At 36.8% G+C, this 25,135-nt stretch overlaps 1 protein-coding gene across 1 annotated transcript in view; it reads right to left on the bottom strand.

Annotated features, from left to right (window-relative positions):
- The window catches only part of LOC306881171 (beta-1,4-galactosyltransferase 2-like), a gene marked incomplete at both ends in the record, with an annotated part of 88,224 nt that extends 66,942 nt beyond the window's left edge, over positions 1-21,282 (bottom strand). The window contains one exon of the mRNA XM_079435100.1: positions 20,946-21,282. Within this exon, the coding sequence (XP_079291226.1) occupies positions 20,946-21,282 (337 nt within the window). The remainder of the gene's footprint in view (positions 1-20,945) is intronic.
- Positions 21,283-25,135: the final 3,853 nt, after the last annotated feature.

The raw sequence follows: 25,135 nt of genomic DNA, 5'->3' as shown, positions 1-25,135 counted from the left end.
CCGTCAGGCTGTAGAGAGGAAACACCAGACTACCTGTAGCAGACCAGCTGCTCCACGCACCTCATCCATGCAGAAAACCAACTGCTACTGGGCAAAGCGGTTCTCAAAGCAACACTCAGCTCTGTACATATCAGATGTTTAATTAAACCTCAGCAGGTGCTAGTTCAAAGTCATGGTGCGAAGAAACATACAGGCCAATCTGCCTTTTGCAATTTTTTAAATATAGAAGGTCAAGTCTCAAGTTTTTCTACATTGTTTGTATAAAATTTTTGCTATATGCTTTATAGAACAATTACATTTTATTTATTAGTTTTTGTAATTATATTATTTGTAGAAATTCCCTAGAAAATGTGGAAGATTTTCACCAGAAAAACAGTGGCAGATACTGCACAAGTAGCTGTGTTCTAGCTAAACAGTTTTGTGATTTTCAGAGCAAAAAATTCTCTTGGTAGACCAAAACATCAGTTGCTTACAATTCTTTTTACATGGGAGTCAAGTTAACTCTCAAAATAACTGCCTACAAGTCTTAAAGCTGTTCACGAGGATGATATAGTTATAAAGTTTTATTAATCGTTCTAATTCTGTGAGAACAGGGAAGTCCACACCACAACTTATAATGAGAATTATACAGAGAAATTATATCTTTGGAAACACTTTCAAAATGATTTTAGTTCCATTAGATGAATGATAAAATAAAAAAGAACAGCCAATCAGAATACACCTGACTTCAAAGCACTCAAGCGTTTAAACAGCAGATGAAGACATAGGCATAACCTGACAATGTGCATTTTCTGCACTCAGATCTAAGTCAAGGTCCATTTGCACACAGAATGAAAACTAAAACGACACCAATCGTAGTAGGCCCTCAATGCAGTGGGACTGTGGGAGTCCCAGCCAGTGTTGTCCTTTACAGATCTCTTTCGTAACGTTACACAATTGAGATTTAAGATTCAATCACAGCGTATTTGAACTCTGCTCCCCTCTATCTGACCATCACAATTTAAATTTCACACAGACCGACACAAAAGGGCATCCAAATGCATCTATCGCCCTGGGACTCAATAATTCATAGTTTCTGCCCTCAGCGGCAGATCAACACAATCCGTGGCACTCTAGAATTACATCCTGCTCAATAACACATTGTTTAGTGCAGCACGACTTCAAAGGTGAGGACAGAGGTGAGGCGATAACCTTTCACAGAGGGTACGGTTTCACCCTTCACTACTCTATTCGGCATGTGCCAACCTAAATGGACTGATCCTCAGACGCGGCGTGCTACTCAATTGGCATTTCACAGAGCGACTTGGTGACTCACTGACAGATACTGGAGCCCTTTGATGGAGCAGCTCCTTCAGTGCTGGTGTCAGCCAGCCGTAAGTAAGGCAGACACCGGGGAACACTGAGAGTGATGAATGCTAGCACGCTATGCTGCAAACCAGGATTCAGCATCAAGTCAAAGCAGGTGCTTATTAATGATAGCATTCGAATATTGACATGCTAATAGGCATGCTAACTAACTGGGGAAAGACAAAGAGGCACACTGACAACAGTGATATTACCCATGAAGGAGTTGAAAGGTGATATTGATAAGATCTCTCTTATCGAAACAATTGACATACTAGAACATCAGACATTTTTGGAATTGCATACAAATCATGTCAGACACTATGATAATGTCTGAAAAATAGGGACATATTGACCTGCTGCTTGTGTGCAACTCTTATTCCCGATCACTTACTCATGGTGTTTTGATGCTGTTTAGTTTTGCGCCCGCCTTTTATCAGTGGCTTTGGTTCTAGAAGTATTCAATATTTTCAAAAAGGACTTTAAAATATCTTAATTTAAGAGAATATGCCATGAACCGAACAGACAAGCTATGAGGTGAATTACAACATCACAAACTTTGATTTGAAGAAAAAAAGGATTTGGAAATGTACTGCGAATTAAAAACGATGGAGAAATCTAAAACTATTGATTTAAAGATGTTCATTATATATAGGAAAAATAAATAATACCTGCAAATTCTGGACCAGTGAAAAAGATGATTTGTTTTATTTATTCCAATAAAAAAAAAACTGAAATCAGCAGCTGAAACCTTTCAGAAAATTCTGATATTAGAATAGAACTACATGTATTGTAGATAGCAATATCATTCTGAAACAACAACAATATCTATGGTAACAACGTAATACAAATTGACCAACATTTTTATAAATTGAAAAATAGCTTATTTCAACATCAGAATGGTGAATTCTGCACAAAGGCAACAAGTTTTCAAGAATGATATTGTATGTTTATTGCAAAACATGCATATTATGCATACATATAACATTTGAAGTAGTTTGAGAGTGTAGGGAACAGAATCTATGTCAGTAGTATTAATATAAACTATTAATATTATGTGCGAATAATGTTCATCTTAATGCTTGGCCAATTATTTAGTACTAATATTATAAAATAATTATATATAAAATATTATAGTATTATATTAAATATTATAATATTATAAAATAATTTATGTAATAAACATTTTGAATCCAATTAGAAACCATGGCTGATTGTAAAAAACACCTGCTACTTCATTGTTTTTCTTTGCCTTATGACAATATACAGGTAGTGATAAATTAATTTAAACTCAAACTTCACATCCACATATTTATGGTTGAGTAGCCCTATAATAGCAGGGCATTGCAGTCAGCTGGTCATTACTGATAAATAAATGGTGAAGGGAAGCAGCTGACTGTATATTATCCCTTACACTGCAGTGTGCGGAGCCATTTCTCACAGAGGCAGCCATAAAGCTTCAGTCGATGTCAATCATCCGAGTACATCACACTTACTACCAGCACTATTTCTGTAATGAAAAGGTGCCATATTCGCTGTCTTCTCTAAGTGAATCGTAAGACTCACTTCACATACACCACATCTTTTGTTCAATACACGAAAACATCCTTTTCAGGCCCTGCCAAGCATCCTCTCACACAGTGTAGGTCCACTCAGCAACATTTCTAAGTGCGCAAGATGAGCAAAAACACTGAATGTAGGCTACTTAACATCATCAAGTACTAGGAGCTCACTTGCATCTGAAATAATGGAAAGATGGCAGAAGCCATTAATGATGACCCATTCCTATTTCCTGTTGTTTAACTAATGAGCATGTGGCAAGAGAGACATCTTCCTGTAATTCTCATTAAAAGATGAGCGGTTCTTGTAGCCCTAAACATTGACAAATTCAATCCACCACAAAGAAAAAACAGGTGTAGTAAGATGTGCGAAGAATTTTGAACAGCAATTTCTGTCAATAGTGATTCATAAACATAAGCTATGACTCTGGTTCAGTGTTATAAATGAACTGTAAAAGGCAAAGAAGCAGCTTAACTGCAACAACATCACATTGTGACTTAATACTGACAGCGTTTCTGCTTGCATAAGCAGTGCATTTATGAAAGCAGTGTGAAAACTGTAACCTGTTTGTAAGGGCGGTGAAATAAATATGCTGCTTCAGTTTGCAGTGTGAAACGGGACTAATGGAACAAAATAAAAAAGAGAACAAATAAAATATTTTATCAGCCTTGACTTTGGTGATTTCTTAGGGGAATACATGCACAGAAACATTCATACACCCACAGTGAGTAGCACAATACAGTAGGTCTATTTAAAGAGTTAAAAACTGAAAAATGACTGACTCTTGTGCTATTCCAAACCTGCATGACATACTTTCCTCTGTTGAACACAAAAAAAGATATTTGGAAGAATCTTTGGACTGCAGTGACCATTTTATGGACGAAAAACACATTACAATACAATTCTTCTTGGTTGGAGCAATGTGGGATGTCAGGTGCATTCTGGGGAGCTCTAGAAATGGGTTTTCCCATTTGTGCCCTGCTCAACCCAGGCAACCGGATTCCATCTTCCTCACTGCCCATGTAACAGATTTGACTTCCAAACGGGCTAGAGCCCTGGCAATAAAAGGGCCAGCTGAGAGCGACACAGAGAGAAGACAGAAAGGATCCTTTTGTTTAGGGCTCCCAGCTGCCATCACCCGCAGTCAAACCGGGCCTTTCATGTGAAACCACAGAAGCTGGGCCAACCAGAGGGGAAGGCAATCTCACACCACTACCTCCATAGGTAATGAGCAGGAGCCGGAAGCACCACCCTAAGGCTGGGAACACACACTTCTGCCAAGAAACCAGGCCTATCAATAGCTGAGCTGAAAACAACTCTGCTCTCGGAGAAGCAAAGAAATGTCTAGAAACGGAAAAGATCAGCCAGCTATCACCTCAAAAGTCTTTGATAATGCTTTCTGGACTATGTTTGTATAGTTTAGCAATATGAAACAATTTATCTCCATTCCTGCAATCTCTCTTCTCAATGTTCTATTCCATGACAGAGGCAAACTGCTGTGAAATTGTGCTGTTTCCACACACTGCTTTTGAAACACCTTTCAATGCGCCAATCCCTTTTCACTTTATTCTTCAAGGCCAATACAAGGTAAAGAAAAAAAGTTAAACATAAAGCAATGCAGTGTTCCTACAGGATTTTGTTTTTGCAGAGAGGGCACCAATTCACTGAGAACATTGCATCTTTAGAACTGTAAAAACCCTTTTCTGGCCTGTTAATTAGTTTTATTCACTTAAAAACTGAAAAAAAGGACTGAATGTGTTGCAATTATATATTATATTATTTATGTATTTACTGACCCCAAATATATATTCAATTCTAAAACTCAGGTATTCAGTTAAATAGTTTAAACTTAGTTTAATATCAATTATTGCTCACATACCGATGCAGTGATATTCACAGCCTATTTTTTATTTCATGGTTACCCAGAATTATCTACGGGATGCTGTTAATTTAGTAAATGATCCTTGAACTTAGTATAAAGCTTTCCAATGACCCTCACTTTACCCAGACATGCAGGTTATAAGGAAAAATGCAGGAATCAATAACTGATTACAACAATCAATGAAGCAGAACAGAATAAAGCACCTGCTTCCCTCTAAAAGTAAAAATGTCTTCTATTTGTAATAATCGTAGTTTTGGGGTTTTCTTTTTTTCTTTGGTGCTTTACATATTCCATATTTCTCCTGCATATTTAAAAATTCTAGCCAACAACTATTTAATGATGCTGAAATAAACATGCACATCTCTGGCAACCTCGCACAGGGTCAAGGTTGAGAACCTCTGCTATAAAGCAAACAAAAGCATTAGCTTAAATAAAGTTAATATTTACAGTTCTACCTATAAAGCCCTGAATGATTTGGCACCTCAGTATTTGAGTGAGCTCTTATAGCATTATAGTCCTTCACGTCCGCTGCGATCTCAAAACTCTGGCCATTTGATAATACGTAGAATATCAAAATCTACTGCGGGCGGGAGATCGTTTTCCTATTTAGCGCCCAAACTCTGGAACAATCTACCTAACACTGTTCGGGAAGCAGACACACTCTGTCAGTTTAAATCTAGATTAAGGACCCATCTCTTTAACCTGGCTTACACATAATACACTATCGCATTTCTATAATTCAAATCCGTTAAAGGATTGTTAGGCTGCATTAATTAGGTCAACCGGAACCGGGAACACTTCCCAAAACACCTGATGTACTTGTTACATTGTCCTCTACAGCCAGGACACCTAGATGAGCCCCAGAGTCTGATCCCCAGTGAAGACCATGTCTCCAAGACAGCCATCGGGACAAGACCACAGGAACCAGATGAGTCCTTTGCACAATCGGATTCTGCTTTAGCCTAGATTTAAACTGCTGACTTTGTCTGGCCAGAGGAGAATGACACTATTTCGTCATTCCGAGAACAACATATTTCCAGAAAATATGCCATGCCCCTGAGCCAATTGCTTGGGTATGTAATTAATAATTAGCAAAATTTCAGCTTGGCAAGCCTTTTCTGAACAGCTCTAATCCTAGATCCCATAAGGTACTGTGATCACTTCCTCCAGCTTTGTCATTGAAGACTGCACGTCCTTTCTATGGAAAACGAGTGCTGTCTTTGTTCAGGAATTTAGCAGTTGATTGCAAATCTTTAGAAATCCACAGACAGTTTCTCAAATGAAGGAAAAATTCTCAAAACTCAGCTAGTAATATACTGTACATGAATGTGCCGATGGTCAAAGAGGGAATCCATGAAGCTGCTATATATTTTGTTGGTCCCTTTTCCTTGAACGAGCCATAAATATGACCCAACAGAAGCCTTTGGCAGTTTTGATGGCCGCAGTGAAATTACACCCCACTAAACTGGCTTTCATGTCCATGCTGAGAAGTCGGAGCAGGGTTCCAGTGTAATTGGAGTTTGGGCCTAGCGGTTTGAGGGCTTGTTACTGGCTCGGCCTTATCATTCTGTGGCCGCACCAAATCCTGGGGTTTAACTGGGCCACATGCACCATTCTCCACTGCCAGCTGGAGAGATATCTGAGCAGAAGGCCTATAGCAGAAAATTATTTTGATTGAGAGCTCTAAAGCAGACTTTTGGTAATGACCATCAGTTCTGAATTAAGTCCAAAAAAGAGATTTGTTTTATACAAAGAGCTGAAAGAGAAAAGGGAGACAGACGGAGAAGAAAATAATTTTTAGCTGATTCAGCCAAACTGACAGAACACTGGAACAGAAATCAATACACAGGCAACACATTCTGTGCCAGTAAGGAAAATTTGAACAATGTTTTGTCTTTTACAACTACAGAAGACAATATTTTTAATGTATCTTATGAACTTTTAATTAAGTCAGCTCAGCAGAGAAATCAACAGAATTACACTCAGGTACACTTAAGTCGTGGCCTAATGGTTAGAGAGTCGGACTCGTAATCCAAAGGTTGCGGGTTCGAGTCTCAGGCTGGCATGGATTGTAAGTGGTATGTCTGTGAATGTCCAGCACTCTCTCCACCCTCAGTGCCACGACTGAGGTGCCCTTGAGCAAGGCACCGAACCATCAACTGCTCCCCGGGCGCCGCAGCATAAATGGCTGCCCACTGCTCCGGGTGTGTGTGTGTTCACGGTGTGTGTGTGTTCACTGCTATGTGTGTGCATGTTGGATGGGTTAAATGCAGAGCACGAATTCCGAGTATGGGTCACCATACTTGGCAGTATTTCACTTCACTTAAGCACATTTTGTTTAAATTGATGATCATTAGTGATGGCTGTAATTTTTTACTGTTTATTTACTGTGTTTATTTAAAACGTATACACTACTGTTCAAATTTTGGTGCTGAAAAACTTTTTAATGTCTCTCATTTTCAACAAAGCAACAGTAATATTGTGAAACATTATTCCAATGTTCTATTTGAATACATTTTCAAATGTAATTTAATGATAAATTCAATTTATTTATAAATTTATAATTTATTCCTGTGATGACAGTTTAATTTTTTGTAGTGACACATTTTTTTGAAAGGTTAAAAAAGGTTTGAATGACTTGATACTAAAAAAACAAAAACAACAACTCATAATTCCAACTTGAAATCTTCCAGTGTGAGTTTATTTCTTATTTTTAACTTGCTCACAAGGTCCTTGTATGGTGGAAATCGATATAGAATGCACAACCTCATTTTAAAATGTTTGGAAAACTATGCAATATGAGGAGAAATGTACAAATAAAGTGTGAAAAATATATTTAAATAAGAATAAGAAATATGAATTAGGGATATATGCATTTATTATAATAATAATAATTATTATTATTATTTGATATCAAAAATGTTGTTAAAAAAAGAAGAGAAAAAAAAGAACAAGAATTAAACAAAAATACAATATTATTAATATCAGCCAAAAGCTTAAAGGGATAGTTCACCCAAAAACAATTCTGTCATCATTTACTCACTCTCAAGTAGTTCCAAACCTGTATGAATTTCTTTCTTCTGCTGAACACAAAGGAAGATATTCTGAAGAAAGTTTGTAACCAGGCTCTTTTGGGGCACCATTGACTTCCTTTTTTGACTTTTTTGGGTGAACTATCCCTTTAAGACAAAACAAAAGTTCTGAAAAAGGGTAAAAACTCCTAGACATCTTTTTTTATTAAAGTTGAGAAAAAAAGTCTGAAAGTTTACAATAGCATACTGTTATATGAGAGCTATCAGAACAGAGGAACAGTACAAAGACTTTTGTAAATACAGAGAACACCAAATACTAGTCAATCATTGTTCAATCCTTGCATTGACAGACATTCCAGGACACTGTGCTATTGACTGTGCCCAACCAATAATGATGAGGAGAAAACTGCAGTTCAGAGACATTTTCTTCCCACCAACAGACTTTTCTAAAACTAGACCTAGAAGTAACTGTAACTGCATCAGTGCTGCACAATTCCATTCCCTTATTTAGTGCGGGAAAACAAAACCTTTCAGCCAGATCTCCAGAAGCCGCGGCTGCATGATCAATACAGCTACGCCGGCAGGAACCACTACTGCTGGGATATTTACAGTGGTGACCTACTTCCTCAAGGTACAAGCGATTTACTGGATATACACTTCAGCCATTTCAACAGGCAAGTGGACCAAAACACCTTAAAGTGTTTGTGTGGCAAAATCACAGAGATATACACTGACTCAGAGCAGTCTATGTGGCCTTGTATATAGAGATTTATCAAGGTGTAGCATTACTGCACACTATTTCTGATTAAAAAAATGAATAAAACAGTCAGTCTAAATATTGTTAATTCTAAGCCTATATTTGATTCACTTGTCAAACTCAATAACATTAATTTTTACAGCTGCTGTGGAACAAAACAACATGTGCTCAAACCTTATAATAGTGTCTCATAATTAGGCAACAACATATTTGAACTGCAAAATGTACAAGTTGTAAAACATCTACTGTTCACTTCTTAGTTAGTATGCCGAGCCATTAAAACTATTCTGCAGCCAAACTTTCATCAGTTTCATTATGCTGCACCTAAAGTCTTCATGATTTATGAGCAGCCCACTTACTAGTGGATGTCGCTGCGTTTTGTCTTTAAATCTAATTAATAGAAGTCATTCATCTGTGGCTGACATTAACTACCACTGACAACGACTATACAGAACTCCTGAGTTTTCAACACTTTTTCCCTCGGCTTTGGGATTTGGCTGATGGAATAGGACAATAATAGTGATGAAAAACCTGCTTGGGGTAAACAAGGACTGTAAACAAGGACAAATTGTTCTGCTCTTAACTGTTTAAACGGAACAAAATGTCAATTCAGAATAAAAAAAAACTGCTATTTTCTCTCTTTTCACTGCAATAATCAATATGCAAAGAATTGAACAAATGCTACAAAACTCTCATGAGACATAACAGAAGATCTTTTTTTGATACCAATTCAGTCAAAGTTGTTTTGAAGTTTAACGCAGCCTTTTCTGTGTTATAAGTGTAAAAAAACATACCAAATACCAACATCATCTATGAAATACAATACAATAAAATACAATAAGGTCCAATTGCTGTAGCATTCAAGTAACTATCATCCTATTGTAACAACTGGCAAGCTATCAGCAGGTATCTTGTTGATAATGCATCCATCTTTTCACTGGATTTTAACAAAATTGAGTGCTGATTTTTGAACTTTAAAGGGGTCATCAGATGCAAAATTCATTTTACAAGTTGCTTGAATATAAACGTGTGTTGGAAGTGTGTGTACACGTCTATACATACATATATATACATACACATACACACTCACCGGCCACTTTATTAGGTACACCTGTTCAATTACTTGGTAACACAAATTGCTAATCAGCCAATCACATGGCAGCAACTCAATGCATTTAGGCATCTAGATGTGGTGAAGACGACTTGCTGAAGTTCAAACCGAGCATCAGAATTGCGACTCGTTCAACTCTGTGACCGCCTCAAAACTTCTACCAGCCACAACTCCGCATCCTCAGCCAACGCCCCAACCATTGGCTTCCCAAGACGTCACTTCAAAGACTACTGAACTCTCAGCCAATCAGCCACTTCGGGGAACCTTCGAGCAAGTAACACCTCCAGGTTCTAACTGAATTGGTGTATTTAATATAAATTTTAGCCCCATTGAGAAACTCAAAGCGAGGGTTAATTAAGTGATTGATGGTTATTCAGGTCTATGAACTTGAACATATTGCTGTAAACTTGGGATTTCACATTTCCATTCTCTTAAACTCATCCTTTCCTTACTTTCTCTCTTTCTGCAACGTGTGAATGTGTGAATGCTTGTTCATGTGTTCGATTAGTTTACATGTCTTAGGTTTATCGAATAAATATTATTTATATTGAAAAGAGAAGTATCTTGTGTTTTGTGCTCACAAGTTAATGTCTTAATCTTTCGATCTTGTTAATGTGCTTTTATATAGTGTTATAATAGTGTTTTCACTATATTTTGGATTTTAATATCCAGTGCAGAGTTTGTTATACGGCTCGTTCAGTGAATCGCCGTAACACTGATTCTGTTCAAATCCCTATAAAATCATAAATGATTCCCTTTGAGCTAAATTAAACTATTTCTTTAAATTACATATTAATATTACATTTTTATTACGTTACACCATCTTGAGTGTTTGCTGCTAAAAAGCAATTTTTTTTGTTTAATCTGACCATAGAAGCCAGCCCCATTTGAAGTGCCAGTCGTGTCTGATAACTGAATATGCTGGAGATTGTTTTTGGATGAGCTAGGAGAATTTTTCTTGAAACACTCCCAAGCAACATTTGGTGATGTAAGTGCTGTTTGTCCTAATGCACTCACCGTGCATTAGGACGATATGGACACATGTCCTCTTCCAGGCAGTTTCCTAACATTTTATGTTGACTGGAAATTCTTAATTATTGCCCTGATGGTGGAAATGGGAATTTTTCTTAAAGCCACTTCATTAATTTGTGAAGCTCAATTATCATTTGCTGCACATCAGAAATATACTCTTTGGTTTTTCTTATTGTGATGGATGGTTAATGGAATTTAGCTTTGTTTTCCCTCTTATTTATATTTCTGTGAAACAGGAAGCCATGACTGGATAATTTCATGTTCATAAATCACCCTGGAGTGCTCAAAATTGTGAATATGAATGGGAATATACTTCAGAGATATTTTACTCATAAGAATTTCTAGGGGTGCCAATAATTGTGTCCAATGTGTATTAGAGAAAAACATTTATTTCATAATGATATTTCCCCCCCCATTTTAAATTCTTATCCAATGAAAGGTTAGAGTTTTGTGAATTTTTTTTAAATAAAAGATCAAAAGGATTAACAATGCAGATTAATTTTCACAGCCTTCTTTGATCATGATTACCAAGGGTGCTGATATTTTTGGCCATGACTGTATGTGTATATATGTTTACAACAGCAAGTTATACGCATGTATATCTTTGAATATTCATTTATTATTGTGAATGCGAGATGGCTGAAGCGTCAACGTATCTGGAGTGGTCGAATAGGGAATCTACACAAATCTATGGTCTGCTCGTCACTCCACGGAAGAGAGGAGCGGAGTCAGCAGAGCTCACTAACATTTAAAGCAACATGGACTAGATCAGCGTGCTGAAAACAGAGCTGATTTTGAAGGTGTTTTTTACACTACCATTGAGAAATTTTAACCAAAGTATGTTATAGACTTTTCATTAAGACCCTAAAAAAAATCATATCAACTTGTGTAAAATGGGCATCCGATGACACCTTTAATAAAATCAAGGAAATAATTTGCATGGCTTTTGTGAGTTCAGTTTATTTAATTAACAAAATGAAAAGTAAAAATAAAACGTCAAGTTGTCATGACTTAAAATCTGCCGTCATTGTTAGAATTATGTAACTCTATATGACAATTTTAAGAAGTTGCATCAAATTCTATGCAAACTGTTCTCATCGTTTATGGATATAAAAAGTTGGTAATTCCATGTATTGAATACATGGTTATTTTATGAGAAATTTACAAATCATTGAGCAAAAAGTGCTTGATAATATGAATGCTCACAAAAAAGTAGAGGAACAAGCTCATCCTATAACAAATTAAACTGCCAAATGCATAAATTTGCTTTTCAAAATGACTTCCAGTGCAGTTACGTGTATATATATTATCAGTTCAGGCACATCCAGTGAATCCAGCCAATAACCTCAGCATTTATTTGCTGTGCAAGTTATAGGAAAGCATCACAAGACAACAAGTTACTAACTGTAACAACAAAATCAACAATTGTAAATAAAACTGGAAAACAGTCAAAAAATGCAGCCATATTAATTCAGACTCTAGTGTATGCTGGGAATGTGAATGGGACTGGATCACAAAATGTATAAAAGCCAGTAATCCAACCCACCTGCTGTGCTTTTTTGTGTACTTAATACACATCAAATACAAAAACTACAACTACTTTTCAGCATTCTTTGATTGTTCTAAGATTGATCTTTTTTACAGGGCATGAAGTAAAAGAACACATTAGGAACCAGTAAGCCATTTCACCAGCAAGCCAAATCTACCAGGTATCCCGCTTCGCTTTGTCTCGTTCTCTTTCTCGGTTCCTAAAAAAAGTTTGAATGTAGCAAAGAAAACTTGAAAAGACCTTCTGCCAGAAAGGAATTTGCCAGAGCTTAAGGATTACATTCCTCTTTTTAAAAATCAATTACTGTGGCATGCAGTTGTTCTGTGGTAGAACTCCGTCTCTCTCGTTCATTGCGCTGTCCTTCATTCTTGAAAGGTGATATGGAAACTCTCACTATTGCCGCAGTAAACGGACAACCTTGTGATCACAGCTTAAACAAAAATCTGTAGAGACTAATTTTGTTAAGACAAAAGTGGTCGACAGCTATTCTTAATTACATAAAGCACAAAATCCATTTGTCACGAATCAGATGTGACATGTGATGCCACTGGCAGGTATTCAGAGAGACAGCGGTCCACTTCTTACCACTCCGGCCCCCTCAACACTGCCTTCCAACTGACCAGCCTAATGTCACTGTGGGGGTAGAGACAGCTGAGACATTCTCAAGGCTCTTCTCGCATTTTGTTGCCCATGTTTCACAACTCAGACAATTGTGTGCGATATGAGCCATTCTGTTTAGCAATTCTTCTCACTGCAATTGAGGACAAATACCAAACGAGGATAGATCTAGCATATTTTTTTTTTATTTCATTACACTTTACATTACACAAAATTTCATTACAATTTTTGGAGCATTAAAAAATACATAAACTTTTTTTTTTTAAATAAACTCTATTTGTATTTTATTTTACATCCTTTTATCATTTTACAGAATTTATTTGAAAGGCAACACACTACAGGCATGGGAAAATATTTTTTAACTTTTAGCTTTCAGGCTAATTTAGCCCTAAACATACATTCTCAACTATGATATGACAGATATTTAAATTTTTTATGATAGATGTTTTTATGTCCTGATTTCTTTCACAGTATTTGCACAATTTTTTTAAGTTTATACAACTTCTTAGATTATGTAATTTGCACCGAAAAATTTTAAATATTTCATAGAAATATCTCATATTTCAGAGGAGCATTATTTATTTTTGCAGGTAGCGTATCCCCAACAGGGCAAACACACACACACATATATTTATTGAGTCCTGATGTATATTATGTATATGTATAATTATAATTATGTATATACATAATTAATAAAACAATTAATAATACAAAAATTTATTTAATGAGTCCCAAAAGGATAAAGTTTCTACCACTGATGTTTGCTTCTGTGCCTGCAGGATCTTTCAGATTTGGATATCCACCAAATCTACGAATTCAGTTAAATTTGAACCTGTGTTAATAAAAAAAGTCAATAAGTAAATAAATGTCAGTAAGGTACTTCTGCCAAGAGCTTGATGTCAACGAGATTCATCATCATATTCTCTGAGCTTCAAATGTTTTGAAATGAGAATTGGAGTCTCTCCGACGTGACTATATAGCGACAGGCTGCTGCGAACCCTCATATTGATCTAACCTTCGTCCACTGGTTAAACCAGACAGGATGAGAGGTCACTTATCCCGTTAGTGCAATAATAGCCATCAGTTTAAGCTTATTGTATTAACAGGGCTTGGCCTAATCCAATATGTGTGCATCAAATCCTTTGATCTCTTTTAGGACATACCCCTGATCTCCCACAGCTGGCTTTCCTTACATAATCCCAGCAAAACTTGCATGAAACATAATGCATGAATAAACAGTGCTAATAAATAAGCTTCTGAATAAATCAACAGAAACTGGCACAACTGAAATGTCTATCTAATTAAACCAGCTGAAAACAAATAAATAAAAAATAAACTAATAACACTGACATTCTGTTCTCCATTTCTGAGGTTTCATATTATAAACGGCTTTATTGAGAGAGGTTTATGAGGAGTGAAATGAAGCCGTTGCATCCACATCTGCATTTTAAATTTATCCACGTATCCATCCTATAAAAAAACATATCCGCTCCAGACATTCACACTCTCTGCGCAAAGCTTTCCATCACAGCAATCACAGCAAAAAATAAATAAATAAAAGAACAATTTTGTAATCCCCTTCCAGATGACAATATTAGTCCTCTGTTTTGTCATTTATCATTTGGGAAAGCTCGCTGCTCATCTAGTTAAGGGACCAACGTCTTAATGGCTTCCCGGGTGTTATGGCGGGGATGGATACAATTTACTCTGCCTGCCGTACCGCTTGCCGCCTTAGCTCCTTGAGTTCACATTTGGCATTCATTGATTCTGTGTCTACAATCTTCTCTCAGACACTGAACCGATGTGACGAACTTAATACTGCTGCCCCATTAACTATCATATTTTGAGGATTCACTGAGCATCCAAACAGGCCGGCAGTAAAACAAAACAAAAATGTGTCTGAAACCCATGCCACAGAACAGCGTTGTTATGGTAAACTAAAACTAAAACCATTAAAAATCATTTTCAGCAACTGAAATCGAGCTGAAATGAAATATAAACATTAGATTAAAAACTTTAGTAAAAAATTACTAAAACTAAAAGTGATATAAAAATAAATAACATCTAAAAATATATATAAAAAAAAGTCAATTCACAATATTATTAATTACTATATTAGTATATAAATAATACTAAAATAACATTGAGCATACAAAACAGCCTAATATAAATGCAGAGTTCCCTTTCCAGAGCACTTCGCCATCTTTGTGATCAAGCGTTGAGAAGCTGTTGCATCACATAAGAAAATTACACATCTTATTACATAAAATCTTTCCCCTTAAAATAGATTTATGTCTTGCTATTTTCCACCTTAACCTTTTCGTGTCTCTTTGAGGACTGTAGAATGCAATTAGCTTGATCATGCAAATTGTGGCTGAATTATCAACGCTTTTCCATTTCAATTTCCTCCACTTCAAATGCAAGATAAAAATAGTCACTTAAATATCTAAGAAATTGTCATCTCTGAAATTAAGCAATTAGCTTCTGATGAGAAATACAAGATGTGATCATATGAGCAAATCCAAACATCCTATTCTGTGATGAATGTGCAGTCAACAGTGATGAATCAAGAGATGAAATCAGTGGACAAAATACCACTGAATATTTCACTCTTGCTTTCACTTGATTTCACTTCAGTGAGTGTTTTGGCGGAAGCAGGCAGACGGTCTAGGGAAGGTGAGGGGCGGAGCCTGGACCCTGCAGGGCAATGCCAAAAAGCTATTTATACCTTCTGCACAAGCAGAGAACTCTACAGATCCCGGGGTGCCTATGCAAAGACAAGAAAGTATTAGAAAAACACTAAAAAGCTGTTTCACTATCACTAGGGCACAAGAAATCCAGTAAAAACCCAAAGAATAGTCATAAATAATTCATGAGCGAGATCCCAAGAAGCATCTTAAAACAAGGCTGAAATGGATGAAAAGTGCATTGTGTCTTTGCTAAAGCTTTAATGAACTATATCTTGTAAATGGAGAGTAGATGGAAACTTCAGCTATAAGATTATACAATTTTGCTTCTCAATCGTATATATTCAATTTTCTATAAGATTATACAACTGTTGCAAGGTTAGAGAGGAAAATGCTGATGTTTAACTACTTCTTAGCAAGACTTCTTCTAGACTTCTCTTCATTAAGGAGATCTGAATATGAACTTCAATTAAAAGAGATACCACGGGGGCGCCTGGAGGACTAACCATAAGGGGCCGAACCGAGATTCTTTAAAGACGGTTTAACCGCAATGTTTGAATTGAGGAGGGCTTGTGACTTCCAATAAAACTTACAGGACCACCATTAAAAAGAAAAAAAAAATCAATTAAATTTTAATTAAATACAAAAATAATTAATTAATTAAATACAAACAAGATAAAGAATTTTTCCTCCATTCAGTTTTTCGGTACTGATTCAAAACTGATTTTCCAGTTTAATAGATAATAGTGAAATCACTAACTAAAACGGAACCAAATGAGATCATAACGCTCTTGTTAATATATTCATGTTTCTTATGATGAATAAGAGCATGCTGCATAATTTAATAAGTGTGAATTTTTGAAGTTCTTGAAGGGGAAACTGTGGGATATCAATTCAAATACTGCTTAAAGGTACCTGTAAAAAGATCATTTTATAAATTTGTCTACATACACACATGACTGAGGTTGGCTCTACTGAAACATTTATTACAACTTGTGCAGAAGCAGTGCAGCTTGAAACACCAAGAGAAAATATGGCATGCCCTGGTGAAAGAAACTAGGCTGACTGCCAAAAAATACAAATATAACGATTTTCTCCAACAACTAACAAAGCACAGAAAATGAAGCTGCAGCTGAGTCTCTCTGATACTATTCCTGAACTTCACAAAATAGTTTTCTGTCTCTGTGCCAAACACAGTTTGCTTTCTAAGCACTTTTACAGTGATTAACATGCATATCTCTGGTATTACCGTATTATAAGCTATTAACACATTGTGGTCGCATGACAACGCAACTAGCAAGCAACTGACTCAACAGAGAGGAGAAACTGTGCTTGAAGCATGTGCACATTACACTGTACAATGTCAATGAATACTGGAAATTATCACACCCACACTACAAATTTCCCTGTCTTCAACTTTGCTATTTGTTTCAGCAGCAAAACAGATTTCATCAAGCAAAAAAAATGATTGGTTTAACTGCAGACTAAACTAAACCTAAAAGCCCTAGACTATCAGCACCCTCTCAAATGTTTGAAAATTTAGTTAAAAGGACCATCTTAAAGGAAGATTTCACCCAAAATGTCCAAATTAAAAGAAATAAAGTCACAAGAGTGTGGAACAGCATGAGGGTGAGTAAATGAACAACCCCTTTAATATTTGTCTTTTCTGATTTTTCTCATTGTTTGCCTCTCACTGCGCCCCTGCCCCTTCCCAAAGTGCAATTTCTGAGATGAGCTTTCCCCTCTTGCTTGATGGAAACCTAAGGGAGAGAACGATGTCAGTGGGTCAGAGAGAATGTCTGTCCCTCCTCATGGAGTCGATTGTCAGTTTCCTTATGAGCCAGAGCTTCTGGTATTTGAGCCAGCTGGCTGGCAGGCGCCAGACCGTGTTTGATTCGAGTACAGTCATGGACAGAATGCCACAGGATACAGCATCCCAACATATCAGCGCTATGAGATGCTCAAATGTGTTACTGAACTATTCACTTTGGCAGGTGCGCTTGTCATATTTAGGACATTATTTTGATGAGGGTATGAGGGTATCAAATGTCTGAGACCACTAGTGAAAATACTTTTCTTATTTAATTCTGTCATTTCAAATTCAATTATCAGCATATTATCAGCAATAGGAGTAAAAAGTTGAACTGAAAAATTAGCAAATTTCAAAATAAGTAGTTGGTTTTCCTTCTCCTCCTTTAATTATCCTTAAAGCATAATTATAGCAGCACTCCAACATCATGAACTCCATAAATTAATGTGAAATCTGATGATCACAATATCCAGTATTCCTGAGAATGATTTACACAGCGTCTAGATCAATGAAAGAATATCTGATCATCTGTATAAAGGAGCTCATATGGTCAGTCACAAATTTGCTAACATTTGATTTAGTGATGCCCCGAAATTAAAATAAAGTCTCCAGCTCTATATTTATATAAGCCCAGCCCTTCTTGTTCAAGAAACCGTTCACTCAGATATACAGCACATCACAATAGCGAAAAAAGACAATCACTTCTGTTTCATAGTGACTCCATCACATGTATCTATTATCATAAATGTACATTTTTTTTAAAAGTCCTAAATTTTTTGTTTATTAACATATTCACATTAAATTTAGAATCCCACAGTAGGTAAGTGATCAGAGAATTTACATTGTACAAATGACATAAAAACATTCTGTTTGTGATACCATGTCGTTGGCTATTTTTAATGGTTTAATTGCTCGTGAGTGATTATAACACGGAAGGCCTCCTGCCGTTTATGTGGTGGCTGCCACGCTGCCACAGCTCCGCTCCAGGAAGACAGCACAAGTAACTCATCATCAGCCACAAGCAACACCTGCCAGCTGGGATGCAATCTACCACAGACCCTGGGTTTTCCCGCAGGCCCCTGCCACAATAAAATCCATGTTCTACACGCACCTGGGACCGGCACAGAAAATCTTTCTGGAAACGTCTGCTTCTTACACGCCTCAATTACATTAGAGTCTCTCTAAACTAACATCAACAGGTCAGCTCTTGTAAACAGGATGATGGAAAGGGTGCGCCAAATCCAATCAATGTTCATTTGCGAAATCTCTTTGGGCTAATAACGGCTTAATGTCATCTCAATCAACAACGATTTTTCAAAATGTTTACAGTTTTCTAATCGCCAAAGAGCAAGCGTTTACTGCAGACACACTTGTCCTGGCTTGACAGCAAACATCAAATACGCATTACAGTGGCATATTGAAAACTAAGCAGCATTGCCAACGACAAACTAAAATGTGGCTTTGAACTCCAGAGGCTGGGATGGTCTCATAAACAGCCTGTTCCACACTTTAACAGCTGAAGCATCTGAAAACACTGGATTTCTTTGAAAATGGTGGTCGACACAGGGTGCTTTGTACTTCCAGCAGCTAGAAGACAGGAAAAGGGACGCAAAAAAGCTGTGGAAACAGTAGAGCGTTTTCATTTGAACACTTCCTGTCAAAGTTTCAGTGAATAACAGATTCTACTCTGCCTCACGGATGAGGCAAAATCTGATTTCATGAAGAGCCCCCAAAGACATTGATCAAATTCTCCCAACATTTTGGGCCCTGAGTGTGAAATTAACAAGTTTTGAGATGGCCATCTTGGGTTTCTGTCATTACTCCAGAGGGTAGGCATAAAAATGTATAAAAACGGAGGAAGAGAGACCCCTGAGCAGGCTAGACGAGTCATATGACACAGCTCAACTCCCTCCAGAGCTCTGCTTTAAACCCATTAGAAGGATATGGGTGGCAAAGGCCCACTGCTTGCAGGCATATCAAATAGCGCTGCTGCACATTCATTATGAAGGTTTGCCCTATTATGAGGAAGAAAATGCAGTGCAATGACATTGTAATTAATGAGAGTTTTTTTCTTCATGCAGATGGGGTATATTACTCTGGAAGAGGTATTTTGCCTTACGCACAGGGCTCTGACTTCCTTTTGCATAATATTCAGACCTAGGAAGACGTGCCATAAAGCAGTTCTTTCCCTTTCTCCATATATTTTCTTCTACGGTGAACAAGGATAGATTGACACAGTAATGAAACAGTAAATTGGTACAGTCCTGTTAGTCATGCACACAGGTCATTTTCTCTGAACACGTCATGCACTGCGTAAGAGACTAGTAATAAAGCAGTTCGGCGGATGAAATATAAGTGCACTGAAGTACATGCTGATGTTAAATCCATTTTAACTCTCCAGTCAGCTCAGAAAACAGAGCGAGACAGCGGCTTTTACAGTAATTGGAGTCTGCAGAGAATCTATTATGGCTCTGAGACGGGCAACAGTGGCTGGGGTCCTGCCTACATGTCCCTTATAACATACATCTTATAACATCTTCTGCTTTCTAGATTGTTCAGACCACTAATTGAGAGTTTTGAGGCCAAAGTGCCTTCCATGTGTAACTGTCTCTAGTATTACTCATGTTAATGTTAATTTATTTCTGTCTTAGACTACTACTACTACTAATATTATTAATAATAATAATAATAAATATGATTAGGGATGGACAATATTATCGGAACGTTATCGGCCGACAAAGGCTTAAAATGTAAACATCGGCCCAATATGAAAAATTATGCCAATGTGCCTTGCCAATAAGTCAACAATCACTAGCGCATGCATGCAACAGCCTCCCTCGGGTCCTAATGCCCATCCAGTAAAGCATTTTTATTATTTAGGGGGCGCTATAGGCCTACTTATAATAAAAATTTAAGTAAAATACACATAACATTAACATTGCATAAATAAAGCAGTGATTAATGTCATAAAATCATGAGTCAGTTTTGTTCAAAGTCAGAAGCTATATCTTAAATGAATAAAAATCACAAACATGACACTTATAAATTAAATAATTTTATACACTATATAAAGATTTATTAATTAATGTATAATATATTTTATTTTTTATAATCTCTGCACTGGAGAGACTTCTTGTTGTTTCCAAACAAAAGAAAATATATCGGCATATCAGATATTGGCAAAACTTTTTATTATTATTTAATCCCACTCAGAGCTATAAGGCCTAAGGAATCTCAGACAGCAGAGTTTCAATTGATAAGAAAATATTTTTTCATTGTTATAAAGATCATTTTTCATTATTCTTACTAATATTATTATGACACTAACTATCAGATATTTTTTAGATTTTTATTACAATATTTCGCCATACTTTTTTCACTTTCACACATCATATGGTTCAGTTATACCCTCATTTTGGTGGAAAACATACAGCAAAATTGTTGTAGTGTGTAGTTGAACATAAGTTCTAGTTTAATAATAGCCACAATTTTGATTCAACGTGAGTAAATGTGCTGCCTTAACACTCATACTTTTCATATGTACCACACCAACAGAAACTTACCCAGGCCAGGAGGTACTTCCGGACATGGCGGTAATGGCTTAGGGGTCGGCGGTGTGTGGTTGGCCTCTGGCTTGGTGCTGGGCAGAAGATGGTCGGCTGTGGCCAGGTAGTTTGCAAAGGTAGTGTTGGGCCTTCCACTGGAGAAATTATAGTAGTAGTGGTGGGGTCCTCGTGAGCTGTTTGCTCCACGGCCATTGTTGAAACGGCTGAAGATGTCGAAGCGCTGGCTGTAGACATCGAAGTAGAGGATCATCATGATGAGGAAGTGCACCAGGCAGAGCAACAGCACAGCCTTGCAGATCCGCTCCAGGGTCCGGCCCAACATCAGCCGGCTCATGGTCAAAGCCACACGGCACACTCCGCTACACGCATCCAGTCAACGTCACCTCTCCGCACCGCTGAACCCTCCCGCACTGCAATTTACTAATATCACCTACAAAACAAAAATGAAGGGAGTTATATTAGACTCCTGTGCATTTATGATTTCACTGTTGGGGTGAGACCCAACTTCAGATGCCCATCAGGCCTAAAGACAAAGCACAATTCCAAATGCAGAAAAAGCTTTAAACTGAAGCATTGTGTATTGTTAGTTTTAAATGTTTTCTACTGCAGCAGACAATTACTGTTTAACCAAACACTAATTATGTTAATACGATGTCAGAGTAGCTTCCCTATAACTGTGCTAATACTGCAGTAAAAGAAGTTCTAGTAATTTGTGTGCTTGAATGTTGCATAGCCTAATTCATTTATAGCATTTACATAAATTAGTAATCCTCAACTGGTTTTGCTTTCGCACCCAGATTCTATAACGAGTGGCAGTGGCAATATAACATGTCACCAAAATGTTTAAAATGTACACTAGTGTTCAAAAGTTTGGGGCTAGTAAAGTGTTTTTTTTTTATTATATTTTTTTATTAATAAAAAATTACTGATTTGTATTTATTGTTTATTTCATTGTTTAGCAAGGATGCTTTATATTGATCAAAAGTGAAAAAAGCTATTTTCAACACACAAGCATATCAAAATGATTTCTGAAGACTGTAACGGCTGTAAAAAATCTGCTCTGAGATCACAGTGATAAATTATATTATAAAATATATTAAAATAGAAAACAGTTAAAAATCTTTCTGACGCTAAACTTTTGAACAAAACATTGATATTAACAGTAATATTAATATTAAGTTCATGGTTCGACCAAAGCCAATTTTGTAAATTTTTGTCAATTTTAATTTTGGAAAATAGATTGATTTAGCTATTTTAGCAATATGTTGCTATATAGTTAGTTGCATTTAATTATTTGTACTGTTTTTTTCTTGCTGTTCACAGCTGCAAGAGACCCACCAGCTGTGAAACACTGATTTTAATTATTAATAATGTATTAAATAAACATAAGCAACCTAGAATCTTGTGAGTACATTATTTAAAGCTGCAGTCCATAAGTTTTGCCTCTTTGTCACCATCTCTGTTTGAAAACCTGGAATTGCAGCTCTGTGTGGAATTATCTTCCATGTGTGTGCTTGTGCTCCGGCACGGCTTCAGCGCGGATGAATGTAATGTTTTCAGGAGTATGTGTGTCAGTCTGTCAGTCACCGCACCGGTGTGGATACTATACTTAGGAATCACAGATTCTAGCCTACATCTTGGAATTTATGACCCAAATAAGAATTTTCACCGTATATTGCCATTTGAACAAGTAAGTAACATGTCTGCCACGTTTGTTCTGACCAACTGAGGAAAAAAGCATGACAATAAATCGCGCTACCAATGGTAATTAAATCTAACGATTGGTTAGCTTATATCACATCTAGCCATGCAAATGATTATTATTGTTATACTTTATTCTCAAATTATCAATGTTAACAACATCAGCATTCCGTGACAATGAGTATAGTGTGTATTAGCGTGTAGAGTTCAATTTGTGTGCAGTCTAATCTCTAATTGTCATACCATTCGAATTTCATATTTAGAAATTCTTTCAACCCAAAAAGCAAACTATGCTCCCTTCGAACTGGTTTTCTTTAAAATTCTTGTGTAATCCCAGGCTATCTGTAATCAGAAGCACTTTTAAAACTGGAATATAATTAAATTTCATTCACATGTTTTTTATAAGCACATAATCCTTTCTGGATTACAATCCACCATCAAAATGATACATTTAATTATTCTAGCTGCTGTAGCTATGATCTGTCACCTGCAGGATCCTCACATGCGATAGCCTACTAACCGGGACAACTTCTTTATGTTTACAGACGTGATGTATTGATGCAGCAGCATGATCGAATTTCCAGCAACAACCTACCCGTACCACTCAAAATAGAAAACATTATTATAAAATAACCGTTGTGAATCGGGCTAAAGTAATGTGATAGTTTTGAACACTGGCTGGTTATGTACTTGCTCAAATATTGATTTCGGATCATTTTTAACCCAAAAACGTTACTGCAGCTTTAAATTGGACAGACGCTAGGGTTACGCCACACTCTAATTATAGAATAAGACTGCTTTGTACATCTTAGATCCATGGCAATTATTATTCATATGAATTTAAAAAGAGAATACAATTAACCCTGAAGATGAATGATCTTTAACATGAAATTTCTTTTTCACATAATTTCTATGCATAATATTGATAAAGAAAGCCCAAACTCACTTTCATAGCCCCATTAACCATGTGAAGCAAACATAAATGTAATAAAAATCTATTCAAGACCATGTAATTTACAAACCAACAGTAAAACTCCAGTTTTCTCCAGGATTAATTGGGATAAACTGGAAAAAACTTAATAGCTGTCCAAGTCTTGCTGTGAGCAAATACAATATTAACGGGATTTTCCAATCAACCCTAAGCGTAAAAGGCCAAAGGCAATGAAGTTTACGAATCAACAGACTACAGCCTGAAGTCAGAGACCTGCGGCTAATTTCTCCCTCTCACTCTCTCCTGGCGTGATCGCTGGATGAAACTGGATGGGAAAGCCACTTGATTTCACACATGGCCAGCTGTTGAAAGGTCCCCAGCAGTTCGGATGGGGGCTCACATCAGCAGCTTGTAAGCGCTAACGCACAGACTGACCATGTGGGGGAGGAAGTATAGGATATTGGGATTTTTCAACACCTGCAGAGACTGTATACCTCTCCTGCACCCTCGTCCACTACTTCACCTAGCAAGTGTGACTCCTCTGCAATACCCGTCATCAGCACTAGGGAGAAACACTGTCTGACACAATTCACATGGCTCAGCCTGGTTTGAGCTCCTTTAGGGAATCGCTCAACACTCACCAACCCCCATAATGAATCACACCGGCAGTCACAGAAACAGGAACAAGGTAAAAATACTGTTACTGAGAGGTGGGAGAAGAGGTAAGATACAAAATAAGAATAGAAGATGACTGGGGGGGGGGGGGGGGGGGGGGGGCTGTCAACAGGTGTCAACAGACAGAAGGAGGACAACAACAGTAGAGAGAGCCTATACAGAAGTGTCTGAATTCCTGTATTTCATCTAATTACATGCCTACTTCTGAACTGCTAATGAAGTATGTTTTGTAGGTTGTCAGGGATTGGCATTAAGTTATTTAAAAGAGAGCATATATGAGGCTTTAACTGAATAAAAAGGTCATTTTATCTTTAAAGGGATAGTTCACCCAAAAATGAAAACTCTGACATTGATTACTCACCCTCATGTCGTTCGAAACCTGTAAGACCTTCGTTCATCTTCAGAACACAAATAAATTTTTTAATATTTTTAATATTATTATTATTTTTTTTAATATTATGTGCTTTTCTGATGGGATAGCCATCCGATCGTGAAATATGGGGCATCAATATAACACTAACCCAATAAGACTGAGGTCACTCTAAGTTGCTACCCCATTGATATCTGGTATTCTCTCAAAATCGCATTTGCAAACTCCTTGTCTTTTGCTTTTGCTGTCATCAGTTCCTTCTCAAACTTTACTCTCTTCTATGAACTAGACGTTTGTCTCAAAGAATATATAAAAAGAATATATAAAATATTCATCACAGCTCCAAAGGCCTTGTAGAAGAATAAGCAAAAAATTGAGCAAAACACACATAATTTTCTTAGCTTCACTTCTTAGCCATCAGACAGTACAAAGCTTTTCATAAAAGCACTTTATAGCCTAATTTATAGCTTAAACTTTATAGCTAACTTTCAACAGTCATTTTGGGAATAA

This window comes from Barbus barbus (assembly GCF_936440315.1).
Source record: "Barbus barbus genome assembly, chromosome: 15".
Classification (NCBI taxonomy): Eukaryota; Metazoa; Chordata; class Actinopteri; order Cypriniformes; family Cyprinidae; genus Barbus; species Barbus barbus.
Note: the sequence above shows the minus strand (reverse complement) of the source record. Positions and strands in the feature narration are given on the sequence as shown.